The sequence below is a fragment of the Perissodus microlepis genome, chromosome 23 (genome assembly GCF_051167445.1).
Source record: "Perissodus microlepis isolate ML-2025 ecotype Zambia chromosome 23, ASM5116744v1, whole genome shotgun sequence".
In the NCBI taxonomy this organism is placed as follows: Eukaryota; Metazoa; Chordata; class Actinopteri; order Cichliformes; family Cichlidae; genus Perissodus; species Perissodus microlepis.
The window spans coordinates 31,517,872-31,535,309 of NC_140482.1; the positions used below are offsets into that span (position 1 = coordinate 31,517,872).

The 17,438-nt window shown below is 44.1% G+C and overlaps 2 protein-coding genes across 3 annotated transcripts in view; one reads left to right on the forward strand and one right to left on the reverse strand.

Moving 5' to 3' along the window:
• The window catches only part of unc13a (unc-13 homolog A (C. elegans)), a 45,126-nt gene extending 41,562 nt beyond the window's left edge, over window positions 1-3,564 (forward strand). For both annotated transcript variants that reach the window (XM_084920884.1, XM_084920885.1), the window contains one exon: window positions 61-3,564. In XM_084920884.1, coding sequence (XP_084777010.1) covers window positions 61-349 — 289 coding nt within the window. In that variant the 3' untranslated portion in view covers window positions 350-3,564. The remainder of the gene's footprint in view (window positions 1-60) is intronic.
• LOC146361783 (unconventional myosin-Vb) lies at window positions 3,276-17,391 on the reverse strand. The gene is made up of 35 exons (XM_084920886.1): window positions 17,204-17,391; window positions 16,475-16,588; window positions 16,175-16,343; window positions 14,539-14,683; window positions 14,273-14,429; window positions 13,889-14,032; window positions 13,686-13,767; window positions 13,480-13,587; window positions 13,278-13,390; window positions 12,931-13,199; window positions 12,759-12,840; window positions 12,414-12,554; window positions 12,138-12,269; window positions 11,931-12,014; window positions 11,732-11,848; window positions 11,527-11,624; window positions 11,353-11,439; window positions 10,750-11,070; window positions 9,767-9,923; window positions 9,324-9,563; window positions 8,988-9,254; window positions 8,803-8,896; window positions 8,564-8,712; window positions 8,256-8,462; window positions 8,038-8,138; window positions 7,788-7,902; window positions 7,073-7,178; window positions 6,478-6,600; window positions 6,001-6,152; window positions 5,617-5,706; window positions 5,383-5,515; window positions 5,008-5,305; window positions 4,312-4,486; window positions 4,142-4,222; window positions 3,276-4,054 (listed from the first exon to the last, which is right to left on the reverse strand). The coding sequence occupies exons 1-35, from the start codon at window positions 17,228-17,230 to the stop codon at window positions 3,893-3,895; spliced, it is 5,040 nt and encodes a 1,679-aa protein (XP_084777012.1). The 5' UTR covers window positions 17,231-17,391; the 3' UTR covers window positions 3,276-3,892.
• Between the last annotated feature and the right edge of the window lie 47 nt (window positions 17,392-17,438).

A 17,438-nucleotide genomic window follows, 5' to 3' on the forward strand; every position in this document is an offset into this window, starting at 1 on the left:
ATGATTTGAGGGATTGTTTCGAGAGATTTTTGTAATATTCTCCATCGCCCCACTCTGCAGCACCCTGAGTAATGAGGTGGGTCCTGAGTGCTACGAGCTGCAGGTGTGCGTGAAGGACTACTGCTTTGCTCGAGAGGACCGCACCGTGGGCATGGCTGTCCTTCAGCTGAAGGACGTGGCCCCTAAGGGCAGCGCCGCCTGCTGGCTGCCGCTGGGTAAACGCATCCACATGGATGAGACGGGACTGACCGTCCTGCGCATCCTCTCCCAGCGCAACAACGACGACGTGGCCAAGGAGTTCGTCAAGCTCAAGTCCGACCAGCGCTCTGCTGAGGAGGGCCGTAGCTAGGGGGCCAAATCGCAGTTTAAAATGCCACGTCAGGAACTCGAATCAGACCAGAGTATCTGCCCAGGAGCTCTCCTGAGCCACTGCAAGCCACTGCCCCGATTATCCAGTGTTGTAAAAGCACACATAAGACAAGAGTCGCCACACATACTGTAAATACATTTATTTCAGTGGAAATGACAGAGTGCGAAGCAAAGCATCACTCGTTTTCTGAAAACGCACCAGTGTCTTTTTTGTTACTGACTTCATCAAACATGTTTTTGCTTCAGTTATACATAGAGTTTAATCTTAGAGCATATAACTACTTTCCTCTAATCCCAGAGGAGAGCCATGCCATCCCACACACACACGCACACCTCACTTGACTGGTCAGAGTGAGAAATATCTTGTAGCCTTTAATATTTTGGCTTTCTTTCTCACTCTTTCTCTGCCTTTTTAACTTTACCGATCCCCAGCTCCTCTCGTCCCTTCCCTAGTTCGCAACCACTTAGAGAAGGGACCGCAAGTGCCAACAAGGAATTGCTCAAATATGCCAAGACCAGCCCTAAGCACAACCGGACCAACTGTCCACCTGACCCGTAAACAACTACAACGGCTGCAGCCTCAAACATTCCAGATATTGGGTGGGGAACACATACAGGGAACAAAGCACTATTTAGTTATGATGAGTTTAATATTTATTTACTTTTTTCTTCCAGATTATATCTATATTTTAATAATTCTATATATCATCACATATATATATAAAATATTAAGGACATATGTAAAGATAAATACAGGATTGTTCGATGGAACTGTGGTCGGCTAAAGATTGTCCTCGTCCGTCTCTCTGTCCGTCTACCCTGTAACAGAGCACACTGCCTGACACCCTTAATGCCTTCCGTCTTGTTAACCCTTGCACATTATGTATGTCCTGTTTCCTATATGATAGAGAGCGGAGCCTGATGATCAAGCGCTGTAAATCATCGGACTGTATGTGTGTGAAAATGAATGTGTGAATGTGCGATACAGTGTGTTTGTAATACGTTCTAATGTCAACCTCGTGTGACCGCCCGTGTTGTCTGTCACCTGCAGATGTAATCACTGAAAGCCATCACAAGTGAAGGACGTCACAACGGGTGGGGCGGGAGTGCGATAAGATTCGGGGGATTTTTATTGTTTCGTTCAGTTTGTTTAATTTAGCACAGACCAAGGTTATATTGTGCGGGTGGATATTTCCATCTGGTTTACTGCAAACATTCCTCAGCCAGGCAGCTCTGTAAGGACAGTCAACTGCCTTTAAAAAGTACGTGCTAATTAAAGTCCTACATGTATAATTAGATGATTAAAAACACAGTCCCTGATAAGCTAAAATAACCACGTGGGTTACACAACAGCACATTCCCCAACACGGGGAGAGCACATACCGCTAATGATCCAGCGCTTATCGCGTCTAATGATCCACCTGCAGATGCCGTAACCCTTAATCGTGAGTGAGAAACGAGACCTCTGCTAAAGGGCTGCAGATCCAGACCGAGCCAGGTCTGGATCTGACATTTAAAAGAGGGCCTACTGTCCACAGTACAGAGATGTAGTGTGAAAATAGAAGAAGCACAGGGGCTTTGCTGCACTCATAAAAACACATTTATACTCTGAGCTTGTTTTACAGCAGTTCACCTGAAGCTACGGTCACTTTCATGTGAAACTAAATGTTTTAAAACGACTGCTCGCTGTCTAGCATGTCTCTCAATGCAACATCTATTTTTAAGAAAATACCCTTTAAAAAAAAGAATATATTTGTTGTTTTCTCGTGAACAAAAAAAATCATGGGGGTGATGATAATAGTAATGATAATAACAGGATGATCGGTTGGTTGGATGTTTTTCTGCCTCATTACTAAGATGCCCCCTCCCAAACCTGAATAATATCAAAGTCTCCATTATTAGAACAAGGCCTACAAACTGAACTCTATGCATCTGATCTATAAAGTCTCTGTAGATGAGTGATTTGGAATCAGTCTTATAATGTTTACATTGTGGATTATTATTCTAATTATATCAGCACAAGCGTTTGTCTGATATGTTGTAAATGCCGTCTCTGTTTCGATGGGCCAAACATCACAGCTGCGGTAGAGCTGACCAGAGATGGGAAGTTTGGTCAGCTCAGAGGAAACCGATCGGGAGGGAGATCGATCGCTGCGGTCAGGTAGTTGTAAATAGCTCGGATGTAACAAACACACGTCATACTATGTGAAGTGAAGTTTCGCTGCTCTTTTGTAGACTTGAATTTTGCTGCGAGTGACTGCACAGCTGGTGTTTATGTGCGACTGGGTGCCCAATCTGGAAATGTAGCTACTATTGAAGGGTATAGAAAGACCGCGTGCACTCTAGAGATCAATAACAGAGCGTCTGTATTACTTTAATGGGGCCTGATCAGGAGCCATTCAAAGTAATGCATCGTATATCATTATATATAACATGCTGCCTGCTAGTGAAAACTACTCACAGCTAAAAGTTAAGCAATCCCTTAATATGATCTTGTGTGTGTACAAGGTCTTTTATTAAGAGGGCACATCTACTTTTAATAGTAAAATCAATAACAGGTACGCAGCTGGAAATGCAACGAAAAAAAACAAAAACTTTATTGCTGTTGACAATGATACTTTAGGAGAGGAAATTCTTCCCCTTCCTCCACCTTCAGAGGCCCGGACTGCGTGTTGGATTATCAGGTTGGCACGTTGAACAGGAACGCACACACAGAGGTGGATGAAGCACAACGAAAAGCACACAGACACAAGTGGACACACATGCATGATCCGTCCTGAAGTGTCTCGCTGAGCAGGCCACACAGACAGATACCTGCACAGCGCTGCTGGTCCGGTACTTCCAGATACGGTGCATGATAGGAACAATAAACAAAAAGTAAAAAAACGTGTATTGTGCCAGCACGCATAATTATTTGATGTTTAACTGCCAATTGTTGTCTTCTTTATTTTGATATTTAATTATCGTTTTCTATTTTTCAAATGTTTGTGAATATATAAATATGTATTACTGATGCTGTGTAGTGGTACAAAGTACTCGCATGAGAATTTTTTTATACACGAGATGTTTCTAAAAATTCTTTCTTTTGGGCTTGTTTTTTTTATTATAATTATTATGGTTGTTCTTATTGGGGGTTGAGGTTGCTGGGACTGCAGTCTCATTGTGTTTCTGCTTCCAATAAAATATGAAATAAAAGCTCGTGGTCATCCTTTGTCAAACTGTTCAAAGGAATAGCCACATTTAGTTTTATTTAGTTATATTGATTTAATTTTATCCAGGTCTTTAACACGTGCTCTCTTTCATGCCATTTTAGCTATTTTTCCGAGATGTACCTTTCTGAAATAACTCGCAACCTTCTATAAGATACAGACTACACCGATGACAGCCTAATTAAACAAGTTAATGCACATTTTAAAAGTCTGAAAGGAGAAATTCTCAGTAAGTCATTTCAATTTCCAAGGAATAACTTCAGCAAGTTAGGAGTTAAATTCACTGGAGCATTAATAAATTTGCATCCTGCTTCTTATGCTTTGCGCAGAAAGGAGATCTTGAGGGAGTCTGGGATGACTAACTGCTCCGCGCTGAGGACGGGGGGAGGCGAGTAGAGGAATATGACAGGAAACACTCTCCTCACATCCATTAGGAGCTGTGAAGGCTGACTGTTAGAGCGGCCTTTGAGAAGCCCCTAGGACAGCAAAGACAGAGAGGAACATGGGATGCAGTGTATTTTCCACATGAGGAACATGTTTAACCTTACATCTGCAGACTGTACCTGAACAGAACGTATGAAATTCAGAGTGACTCTTTCATCCAGATCGCTGTGGGGGGTGTAGAGGGTCAGAATCTTCACGATCTGTCAAACAAAATAAGAGACCAGCAGCCAATGAAATCATGCACACACGTTCGTCTCCCAGCAGAATCCAAGTAGACAAACAGACCCACCTGCTGGCTGGACAAGGCACTGCAAGTCCGGACGATCCCCTGAGCATCCGCCTCGGTCTTTTTCCCCACCTGCAGCAGCTGCACTGCCTGGATGAGGGGCTCTAGTGTGGCCACAGCGCCCCCTGCCTGTAAACCCCGGCCCCGCAGCCACTCCTCCAGCACGCTCACATTGTAGCTGTGACAAGAAAAGGATTTGAGATAAATCCGTGTTTATTTCTATAAGACCACACAAAGGAGGTGGAAAGAACAACATGCAGACTGTTGTGCAGCACGTGATCTAGCTCTGGAGTACAACAAAGGCGAAATTAATGTTGACACTCTTTCAGGGAGCTGATTATTGAAGTTGAAGCTGTATTTGTGGGGATGCTGTATTATACATATGACATTCATCTCTGCAGTAGATCTAGGCTGCTGTGGGCTACAGCTTCTCTTTATTTATGAAGAGCGCTGAAAAATCTGCTTTCAACTTTCCTTTATTTGGCCTTTACATGCTAAATGCTAATCTGAAAACAACTTAACCTCATTTTAGATCACACAACTGAGATACAAACAAATTGAGATCATTTAATTTTTAAAATTTATGGACTTCAAAATCAAGATATACTAGTTAATGCAGAATATGTTTATGGTCTGCGTCTTTATTTGCATCTCATGTCAGACTGTAAATCTAAGTGCAGGGTTAAAGTGTGTTTCTACCGTATTTGCAGGCCACGACTCCAGCTGCACATGTCCTTCCTCAGCAGCAGGCTGTTAAAAGCAGAGGCACAGATGAGGTAGGTGAGCTGGTGAAAGGCTTGCTCCATCAGGGTCTTGGGCAGAGCTTGTTGAGTCAGAGCGGTGTGAAGGGCTCCGAGCTCCCTCAGCACAGACGCCATCGTGGGAGCCTCGCCTCCTACAGTCCTGGGGTCTGAGCCGGCCCGCTTCCTGCTCACTGCCAGCTTCACCGCTGAGCCTGATAGACCTTGGATGGTTTCGCTCTCCAACAGGGCAGGGACTGAGGGAGGGGAGGGTTAGAAAATAGATAAGAGGAGCAGAGAAGGGGAGAGCGTCAATCATCACTTTTTGCAGTACCTATGATGTTTTGTAGACGGGTCTCGGTGATGGAAAGGAGCTGCTGATAGGCCTGGATAGAGAGGTCGCTCAGGGTGCGGATCAAGTCATTCATATCAGCAGACAGGGTAACCAGTGTGTCTGAGTCGAGGGTCTGAAAAGCAATCAGTCCAGTCACGTGTGAAAGTAATCAGTGAATCCTAAACTTTTATAATCTAGTCAGTGACGTAGAAAGTAAATGAAAGCTGAGCCTGCCTGCTTTGGGGAGTGCTGGGTCAACAAGTCGTGGAACAGACAGATGTTCTTCAACCACAGAGCAGTCATGTCTATGTCACTGACATGTTTCTGCAGAAAAACGATGAAAGGGAAAATGGTTACATTTTAATTAGAAATCATTGCTAACAATGAAAAATGAAACTATCTCAGTGATTGTTTGAACAGATGTGTTTAAAACAGACTTTGTTATGGTTACGTTGGTATGAGATGCTCATGTGGGCCAAAACAATCACAAGGACAAGTTTCAAAATCAGCTGTCAGTGTCATTTTGTAAATGGCAGTCTGCCTGACTCGATGTGAACCGTCCTCAAACATTAAACTTCAACCATACGGCGCACCGAGAAGGCTCAGAGATCAGGTCACCTTCAGAGCTGCCTTCATAGCGGTGACAGCAGCGCTACAAAGAGAGCGAGCGCGAGCTTGGTCCCCGCTGCAGTCGGCCTGGCGGACACACAGGAAGAGCACGCTGGCAGGCAGACCGGGAGCCAAAGACAGGGCGCTGTCAACACGGATGTCTGAAGCACAAACAGAAAGGGAAGCAGTGGCAGAGAGAGGACAAGGCCAGGGCAATGCTGTCAGCTTCAAGAGCTGGCTACACTTATTTCTACAGTGACATCATACTTACCGCTGAATTATTACACATTCAAACCCTGCCCTCCAAATTACATTTTGACACATTTTACCATCATTGTAAAAGTGCTTGATTATTGCCTTTCAAAACGTGTTTTCAATCTCATCCCTCATCTTAAACGCCTGCTTCACAGCTCCTCAAAACCTTCAAGAAAGAAGAGAAAAAGAGGTGGGTGAAGATGATTGAGGCAGACGGGGGGTTGATCTCACCTGTGACGAGATTCTTGATCAGTTTGGTTTCGTCTCTTTTTCTACATTCCAGTAAACCAGTAACTGCTGCTGGCTTCGACTGGGCAGGAGAGGAAGTCTCTGTGGCCAAAGCTGATGGGAAAACTGAAGAGGAAACACGCCATCGCAGTGAAACAGAGAACAGCACATTGAAAACTATAAATGTAGAAGATTGTTAAACTGAGAGGCAGATTATTGTAATTATATTATTCTAATAATAAGTGTTCATTTACCATTGGTAATAAAGTCTCATGATCAAAATGTACACAAATCAAACATCTGCTGGACGTATTTGGCATCTGATCCATGGAAACTCCACCTTGCAACTTAAAATAGCCCCTTAAAGGGTTAGCTGCTAACAACCTGGTGCCTGAGACCACAGGACACCTTCAGAGCTCTTGTTGAGTCGACACCTGGATAGGTCAGAGTGGGCCAGGCCCAATGAGGGAGCCTATGTTAGGCTATTGTTGCATTGATGTTTTTTGTTTTAAAATTCCACAGGAGACTCAGCGCCTGCAGATTTTTTTCCAGCCTGCAGTGACTTTCAGCTTCCGGGCTCATTCAGGTAAAGTCTCACCTTGTGTCAGGAGTCGCCTCAGTGAGACTGTGTTTCTCAGTTCCTTCAGCTCTCTCCTCAGCCTCACACATTCACGCTCTCGGGCTTCCAGCAGCTCCTGAACATCCTTTAAAAAACACATTTAAATTTGTGACTTCAGCCTCAATGTGAATATATAAACATTATAAACGATGATCTGAAACAAAGTGACACGCAAACAGTGACGAATGAATAAATGATAAACGTTACAGATGGACAGCTTTAATAAGTGACAACCATCAGATCCAGAGAACTCTTACAGTTTTATTATGACCTGAGTAATGATACCAGTGAAATGTCCTGCCGTGACTATTTAGACCGGGGCTGGGGAACTCCAGGCCTGAAGGCCCAGTGTCCTGCAGGTTTTAGATCTCACCCTGGGTCAACACACCTGAATCAAATGATTAGTTCATTACCAGGCCTCTGGAGAACTTCAAGACATGTTAAGTAGGTCATTTAGGCATTTCAATCAGCTTTGTTGGATCAAGAACTCATGTAAAACCTGCAGGACACTGGCCCTTAAGACCTGGAGTTCCCCCACCCCTGCTTTAGGCAATGTTTTCTGTTTTAACTTCTTTTTTTTTAACCTCTCCTTTTATTGATTTTTCCAGCCCTTCTCCTAGTGTTAGGCTTTCATTAAAGATCATTAAAGTACTTTTTTTAAACCCTCTCATGTGGGGCTTTAATAAATTTATACCTGTCTCTGTACAGCAGAGGAAGAAACAGACACTGCTTGGGCAAGCTGACTCCTCAGAGTTTCCAGTTCCTTCTCCCACTGACTGCACTGGTTCCGTAGCTGGCTCTCCAGAAACCTGAAACACACACACACAGACATGTAGATTAAGGACAGAATAACTAATAATGAGCTCATCCACCAAATATAAATCACGGCACAAAACTGAAAGCTAGTGCTCTGCCAGAATGAAGGAAGGTGGTGAGAGACTGACTTGTTTGCCACTCGTACAGCATCATAAGCATGAGCCAGATCTTCTCCCTTCATCTTCACCGATGGGTCTTTGGCCACGTCCATCTTCTCCATCAGCTGCTCCTGTCATTACAAACATGAACACAGTGAGATAGTAAAGGACACTGCCTGTGCTGGTGATGCTGCAGTGACGATGTGAAACTTAGGACTTCAGTCGTGTGGTCCTCTTTATTTCATTACCATTGAGGCTTCAGAGCTCCACATTGAGACTCTCTTCTCTGCAGAGGGGGACGTCACGCTGATCCTGCGGACCTCCTCTGGGGATGGAACAGCAGATGGGAATGGTGATATGGAGAGTGGGGTGAGAGACTGGGGGGACAGCGGCGTCGAGGGAGAGAGAGGTTCCAGACTCTGGGTGGAGTCGGTTCTTCTGTGGCCTTTGGTGTGCTGCGACATGTGGAGGAAGAAATTACAGGAAGCACTCAAGATTAATTTTCAAACGAACAAATTGCATTTAAGGCTGTCTCCCTTTGCAGCTAGCTAATGACCTCTGTGAGCAGACTCATCTCCCTGAGGTTGTCATATCTCTGCTCCAGTCTGGTGAACTCTCTCAGGAGACCCTGATACTTTCTCCTCTCCTCGTCCACCTCTGCCCGAAGAGCAGAGGTCACCTGAGACACAGCCTGATGCACACACTCTGCACATAGAGAGAGAAGGAAATGTTTGACAGACACAGACAGAAGAAAAACAGCTGTGACTGTACAATGCTAGTAAAGGGAAGGCCCACCTTCTTGTTTTTCTTCTTGTTCCAGCAGGGAAGCCGAGAGATCGTCTCTCTCTTTGCAAAAACTCTCCCTTTCTTTCTGTAGTGCTTGCAGCTCCTTGAAGAATCAAAGTCAATAAACAGACCAAATCAGAAGCATTCCCTACTAGATAAAAGGAGGAAAGTGTGTTTATTGTTTGGAGACCTACTTCTTTAAGCTGGAGGATCTCCTGGGCAGCTTTCTCTTCAGCTCTTCTTCTCTCCTCTGCCTCCTTTTCGCTGATAACAGGCCCAGGCGGAGGCTTTTCCTGTAACTGGCTCTCTAGTTTTTGTATCGTTGCCCTCAGAGCCGCCAGCTCGGTGCTGGAAGCCTCTCGCTCTGCCATTATGGTTTCTCTCAAAGCAGCACTCTCCCTGGCCTGGATGCACACAAAAGCAACTTTGCCATGTGAATGTAAAGTGAAACGACCTCTTGACTCATACAATTAATTAATGCTTATCAAAATCACATGAGATGGTCAAATCCCTGCACAACTCTCACCCACCTCCTGGTCTGCTTTCAACTGCAGCTGCATCAGTTTGACCTCCATGCCTTTGTTGAGCTCTCTGTATCTCTCCACGGAGCGGGCCTCAGACTTCAGTTTCAGCAGTTGTCTCCTGGCAGCCTTGCGGCGGATGCAGCACTGCATGAACACGACCGCCGCACGTACGCGCCTGTACGCCTGCCTCGCCAACCACCCACGCACTGTGGCCTGGAGCAGCACGGCCGCCCTCTCTGCCACCAGCTGAGGAACCAACAGGGTTTTAAATGCATTCAGGTTAAGTGTTTATAACTTGTAATTGCGTGTAAATAGCCTCTTTTAAGATTAGAGCAAACATGGATAAAACATATTTACACAGGAAAATAAATGAAACCCGAGTATAAAGGTTGATGCCATTTTTTAAACATCTGCTGTGCCCTGTAATGAGAGAGACACTAAATGCTGACCAGTCTGTATCTGCGGCGCTCCAGCATCCCCCTGGTGAATGCCTGGATGGTGACGGTGGCCTGTCGGATCATGAAAAATAGCTGCCTGACCACCATCATACGATAAGTCTTCTGGATCACCAAGGCAGCCCTGGTGTAGCGCAGGATCAAAGCCAGTCTGCAGCCATGCAACAAAGAAGAGTTTCATATATGGAATATTTTATTACGTTTAGACTTTTGTCATTTTGTCTTCTTTCAGCTGCTCCCTTTAAGAATCCCCACCGTAGTTCATCTGCCTCCATCTCACCCTATCCCAGCATCCTCCTCTGTCACACCAACCCTCTGCATGTCCTCCTTCACTACATCCCTGCACCTTCTCTTTTCCTCCTTCACGGCGGCTCCATCTTCAACATCCTCTCGCCCTCCTCTGCACATGTGCAAACCATCTCAGCTGTCTGACTCTGAGTTGTCCCTGCGATGGACTCATTCTTAATCATGTCCAGTGAGGAGCTTTACATCTCAATCTCAGCTCTCTGTCTTTTCGTCAGTACCACCATCTCCAAGCCACACATCATAACAGGTCACGCTGCCATTTTTTAAACCTTTACTCCCATTCTTGCTGCTATCTTTCTGTCACAAATCACCCCTGACACTCATCTCCACCCACTGCTTCACCTCTCTCTCTGCTTTTGATAGCTGACTCCAGGTATTTTCACTCATCCACCTTCATTTCCTCTGCTCCCTGCAGCTTCATTGTTACACCCATCTCCCCCTCTTGCTTTTACTGACTTTCATTCTTTTCTCAGAGCTCTGAAAGCTTTCCTTCACCTGCTACCTACTCTCACCACAATGATCTTCTAAATCTGGGTCATCATATCTAGTGTTTCAAACATTAACAAGAATTCTAGAACTTTCCAATTTTTCCTTTAAAAGAAATGAAGTGGCTTAGCCTGACATAGCCATACATCATAGTAAAGAGACACAAACACTCTTGCTGTCCTCACCGTCTGGCCAGCGCCCCTCTGCTGTATCTCTGTATGGTGAGAATAGCCCAGAGGATCCTGGTGTATCTGATCCGTGCCAGCCATCCTCTAACCTGACTCTGGATGATCACAGCAGCCACTCTCAGTCTCTCAGCTCTCAACCTCTCCAAAAGAGCCACCTGACCAGCCCGGAAAAATACTTTCGTCTTTCCAAAGCAGTACTGGTCTGGATCTGGGATGAGCTGAGGCAGGGCCTGTCTGCACGCGGCCTGGGCCTGGTCCTGGCTCTGAGGCCCCCGAAGAAGAATTCGATACCTACTGAAGAACTCCTCATACGTCCATCTGGATTCACAGATCAAATAGAGTAAATCTCAGAGAAAAACAGTTGATATTTCTGTTTTTATAACTTAAAAATCGATCAATCAACCATTTACAATAAGATAATTATTTAATCTCGATGAACAGTTATACAAATTTATTCTTTTGCTACTTCGTGATAGCATTTAAGTCACTGTTTTGATTAAGTTTCCTGATTTATGTGACAATCTTCCCACGTTTCAGAGCCACACTGTCACGACACTGTGCTCGTATTATAAAGACTAAAGTCTTAGAATTACTCAGTACCTGGACGGATAACCTGCTGCACTGATGCGGATGGTCTCCAGCACCCCACAAGCTCTTAGCTGCTGGACTGTCCTCTTAGGGTCAAACCTAACATGTATATAATGTTATAAAAGCAGTACCCATTAAATCACACCAAAAACCTTAGCTGTGGGAGTAAGCAAAATAAGGACTCACAGAAAAGGCTCTTTGAGGTCATTGGGTTTAATACAGCGGACGTAGTGAGGGGTGGTGCTGTTGAGAGTTTCCATTAACATCTGTAAGGACTGACGGAACTGAGAGGCCCAAAAAAAAAAAAATGAGCAGGAAAATTATGTTTAGAATGAATGGATGTGCAAAAAAAATGAAAAGATAAATGAAAAAAGAAAGAAAAACATCTAACCTGAAAGCCTACTGTCAGCTTGTGTTCTCTGGCGGCTCGTTTACCTGAGCGAATGCTTCCATTGGCCACAGGAGACACATTTCTCTGCTGCTGGAACAACTCAGCGACCAGCTCAGACTGAAGCACGCACACATACAGCGCTGGTGAAACGAATGTTGCTTAGAAATTATAAATTTATATATATTTAGCATATATCTACCTGACTTGCTTTCAAAATGTTAATGAGCTCTTCAAAGACCGTGTCTCGATTTTTATCTAAAAAGCCATCGCATTCATATTGGACCTGACGAAAAGAAAAGAAACCATCACTGCAAACACAGACACACTGAAGAGAATTACAAAAGGCCCTCAGAGAGAGCTCAGAGATTCACCTGAGACCTGACGAATCCAGCATTGTGTCACTTACCGTGTCAGCAAAGTGCAGGACGATGAAGGCGCTGTTTGACATGCGAGGCTTCCTGAAGTGAGGGTGAGGCTTGCTGCTCAGGTGCTGGTCGTACAGCTTGCGCACCCAGCTTTCATCAGAACCTTTAGGCATCTGGATAATGCACAAATGAACAGTTATTACACATGCTAACACAGTTGTCACAAATGCCTAAGTTAGTTAACATGCAAATACTTTTATCCACACAGGAAAAAAAAGATACGAGAACGAACAGAACTAGAGGATTGGATGACCGACCCTGCACTCCTCATCCAAGAGATCAAACATGCCCAGCTGTCCCTCTATTAGATCGATGCACTGCTGATTGTCACTGAACTCAATCCGGCTCCATGCCAGCTCCTCACGGACGTACTCCTCCTGCTCCAAGTGGAACACATGCTGCAAACACCACCAAACAAGTAATAATGAGACAGAATTAGAGAAAGACCATACCCATGATGGAAACCAACAAAAGACTGAAAAGACAGTGATGTGAGCGCAGGTGAAAGGACTGATTTCTTTGAAATAACAGTTCAAAAGCAGCATAAACTAACTCTGACAAACAGGAAGGGCACAAATCAGAGGGAAAGGACGACAGCTTACTCTGTTGAACTGTTGCTGCAGTTTTTCATTTGCATAATTTATGCAGAACTGCTCAAAACTGTTCCTTTCAAAGGTCTCAAACCTGCTCCAAGGGAGACACCTGTCAGTCCACGTCAAAGGCATACAAAAACTTTAATCACACACTGCACAGTCACAGAGTTCATTCACTCACCCATAGATATCTAAAACCCCTACAAAGGATTTGGTCCGTCCTTGCTGGGCCCGCAGAGCTGAGTTGAGCCTCTGGACAGTCCACGCGAACAGCTGACCATAGATGTGTTTAGCAAGTGCGTCTCTGGCTTCTATGGCCTGCTGGCCACTCATAGGTTTAACCAGCATCTCTCCTCCTACAGCAAGTCTGCGATGGCACAGCCAGTGAGCCATCTGAGATCCCTCAACTCCAAGCAGCTTGGAGAAGACAGCCAGAGAGCGGTCCTCTGCCTGAGAAGCAAAGCAACTATTATGAAGGAATATGAACAAAAGACGAGTGAATGCAAAAGTATTCATGTAGATCATTACATCAATGTAACCCCGGTCAGAGCTTCGCCCACTGGCTTGAATGTTGACATTTCCCAGGTGGAGCACAGCTGACAGGATCCTGAAGAGTTCCATCTGTTGGTCAGGCTGCACACCTGCAATTTTAACATATATAACATAAAGGATTTCCTGTTTTATCTTCAAAGATATGTCGTACGTGCATGATTTGATGTAAACATTCTACCCAGAATGGTGAAAGCATTGCGAGTGCGCTCCAGGTCTGACAAATCATCAGTACCAGGTATCTGCATCTCTCCTCCCTGGTTAGTGTAGCGGAAATTCTCAGGAGCATCTGGACTCAATAAAACACACTCACACTCAGTGCACTGTGAACATAATAAAGTGGACACGGTATTCTTCTGAGAACAAACTGAGGGGGTCGCCTCTCACCCAGTTTGAGGGACCTCATTTCAGGCAGCTCTCTGGATGCACACAGCTGATAGAAGATATGGTAGTTCCTCTCTGTTGATGCCTTAAAACAAACGAATATGAAGAAAGCACGGATGAACACCCGTGCATTATTTCTACAAGACATTTGTGGTTTTGTGTGGCTTTTTGCTCTGGCCTAACTATATTGTAGCAAGTTAGTTTACCTGGAAGACCACCCGTGACTTCTCCAGCAGATAGGTCCTCATATTGGCCCCAATGATGTCCCCCTTTCTGCCAAAGCCAATCTCGATGTACTTCCCAAAACGACTGCTGTTGTCATTTCGGGTAGTTTTAGCATTACCAATGGACTAAAGACCAAAATATAGAAGTTTTTATATTAGTAGAATTTTTTATACTCTGTACCTTACAAAGTTGCACAGACTGAAATGTTGCATACTAATAAAAATAATGGTGAGCGGAGGTTATTCTTTGTCTCTTTACTAAGATTTTTTGTCACTGATTTAGGTGTGCAGCGCTTCCTAAATTTGATATTAAAACTTTTAACAATAACGAACATACAAAAAGAGGGAAATATTTGGGTCCTTTACCTCCATGATTGGGTTGGAAGCCAAAACTCTCTCCTCCACACTGGTCTGCTGTGCTGCTCCTCCAACCACAGCGAAATATCTCATGGTGAACTTTGCAGAGACAGTTTTCCCAGAGCCAGATTCCCCACTGATGATGATAGACTGGTTCTTCTCCTCCCTTTGCACAAAGACACAGTGACCATGACATCCCACACAGTGTAGTTAATGCTCAGAATATTCAAAAAGTTAATTAAGCATAAGGCCACCAAACACCCAGGACCCCTGACCTGATCATAGTGCGGTAGGCCTCCTCAGCCACAGAAAAGATGTGTGGTTCCATGTCAGCCATGTCCTGACCGCTGTAAGCGTCTATCACCTCCTCTCCGTATATTGGAAGTTGGTCATATGGATTTATGGCCACTAACACAATACCTGGAGACACGGGAAGGAAAAGCAATCTCACCACGAGAACCTGAATATTAATATATACCTGAATATATAAACATGGCTGTTATTTAAAAACAGGTTTTAGAATAAAACTTGAAATTCTAATATAATGAGGACATGAATAAATGCTTTTATTTACTATATAATAATGTGACACTGCTACATTTCATTAACTTTTGTTCACTCTTTCTGGTCATTTCCTGCTTGTTGTTGGTTGCTTCTCTCAATCATAGCAGATACAATCATGTGAAGAAGAAGGTTTTCAGAGGACTTTATATAATCCTGCAAAAAACTAAGTAAACACCATGATTCAGTAGGTTGTAGAACCACTTTTAGTGGGCAATAACTTGAAGTAATCGTTTTCTGCATGACTTTATCAGGCTCTCACATCGCTGTGGAGGAATTTTGCTTGAAAGTATTGCTTCAGTTCACTGAGGTTTGCAAGGTGCGCTGGCCCTGTGGCTGCAGAACAAGCCCGAAACAATGCTGGACAGCTGGTGTGAGGTGTTTGTCCTGATATGCCGTGTTTGGTTTCCTCCCAAACACTGAGGCTGTGCTTTATGATCACACATCTCCATTTTGGTCTCATCTGTTTGTTAGGACGCAACATTGCAAATCTAAGCTGTGCTGCCATGGTCTATTCAGAGAGCAGAGGCTTTTTCCTGGAACCTTTTCCAAAACAAACCAGTCTTTTAGACTTTTTCTAACTTTACCATCATAAACCTTTACATTTAATGTGCTAACTGAGGCCTGTAGACTCTCAGGGGACTTTGGAGGGAATTTGCTGGAAGATTTTGTTAAGCACCAGATTGCCAGAGTCCAGCAAATTACCAAAACCTTAAACTGTATTAACTAAAGTTAATCAAGTGCATTCGATTAGCAGCACCTCGCTCGTAGTTCTCCTTTTAATTGGAAGCAGTAAAGGTGGGCTTAATTTTCACGGGGCTGAACAGAGTCCTGCAAGCTTTCTTTTTCACATGACTGTAGCTGCCCCTCCCTGAGCCTGGATCTGTCAGAGGTCTTTGCCCTTCAAAGTGAGTTCTTCTTTCACACCATCGCCAAATGCTGCTCATGTGGGATCATTGGATTATTGGATATAGGATCTTTGCCATCTCAGTGTAATATATATTGAGATGTCTGGTCATGAAAAAGGTGAAACATTTATATATAAAAATGAAAATTTAGTAAGATGAGTCATCTAATTCAAAGATAATGTGCAACTACATACATAAGAGTTTTTTCTTTCCTTTTACAGTGTGGCAGTGAGGGTGTAGTTTCAGCCTTTGACCTCCTATATTATAGACAGCATTATGAGCTGCAGTATAATCATGCAGACAGAAGCACACAGGAGCTGTTTCTGGCTTTTTTCCAGCAGGAATTTAAAGATCCTCTCTCACTCTCGCCAGTCTATTGTTGGTTGAGTAATCATCCCTGTTTTTCTAAAGTTCCCTGCCATCTCTCCAGTGCAGTGCTCACCACAGTATGTGTAGATGCTGCTATAGTCCAGGAATCGAACTCGGAGGTTGTGCAGCACAGCGGGCTCGTGGAGAAAGCTGAGAGCTGTTAGATCATTCTCGCCCTCCAGTATGTCGGGATTCCCCAAAGGTGGGAGATCAGAGGGAGAGCCCACTGGGTAACGGACCTCCTGTCATTGAAAGCGGAAATTAAAAGTCTCGGATGTAAGATCGCTGAGAAAGGGGTTTTAGACAGATGCAATTATATCAAAATTGAGCATTTGGTTTAATCTATAGAGCGTAAAACAGTACTGCATCTCACATTTCCATTTGAGAGCTGCAGCAGCAGCAGATGCTTCTCTCCAGGCCTGTAGTCCTGGAGAAGCTGGGCTGAAACCCAGACAGCATCTGGGTCAGGAACCCACACATTTGCCCCCTAAAAAAGGAACAGACTGTCATGGGTGTGTAAAACACAGACTGAGTGAAAAAAGAAGAAAAGTGCAGGATAAATCTGGATGTGCTGAAAAATCTGAAAGCTGATTTTATTTTTGTTGAACACTGTTAAGGTAGATGTCACACTTCCTGGACTCACCCAGTGAAGCTATTTGGTACCCATCAGCATAAAAAGCTCCTAAACTGTGTTAAAAATTAACCGCAGTCATCCTCCCTCCAAACTACCCGCGAGGATTAGGCATTGTTTAAAGCTGAGAAATCCAATTCGCTAATTCACTTATTAATGCACAGATTTTACAAATAAGCTTCAAGTCTCACACATTTTTTCATATATTCAGTAAACACTTTAATACCTCAGACTAACACACTGCTACCAGATCAAAGATCAGGAATAGTCCTAACTTGGGCAATGAAACAGACTTGCTTACCTGACAAACTCATAGGATGCATCTAATTAGTGCACACCTGTGCTCAAACATCAGTAGCAAAGCTGTTTTTATACACTAAAGGATGTTTCTTATTCAAAGCACCTCGAAATTGCAGATTCCATAAATAATAATAAATCATTGCAAAGCCCTCAAGTTAATCCTAATCTTACCTTGCTGTACAATTCCAGTGTTGCCATCTTTAATGATTCAAAGCACGAGGACAAACATCACTTAACACAAGAGACAAGGTAACATCTGCAGGTCCCTCTGAGCCGGTATCCTCCCTCTCCTTGCAAAGCCGCGTCACATCCAGCTGACAGTATCTTGCACTTTGTCCACATAAAGACACGAGGACTGGCAAGTTAACTGTTAATCTGCGAGGAGATGCAGTGATTGGATGTGCCG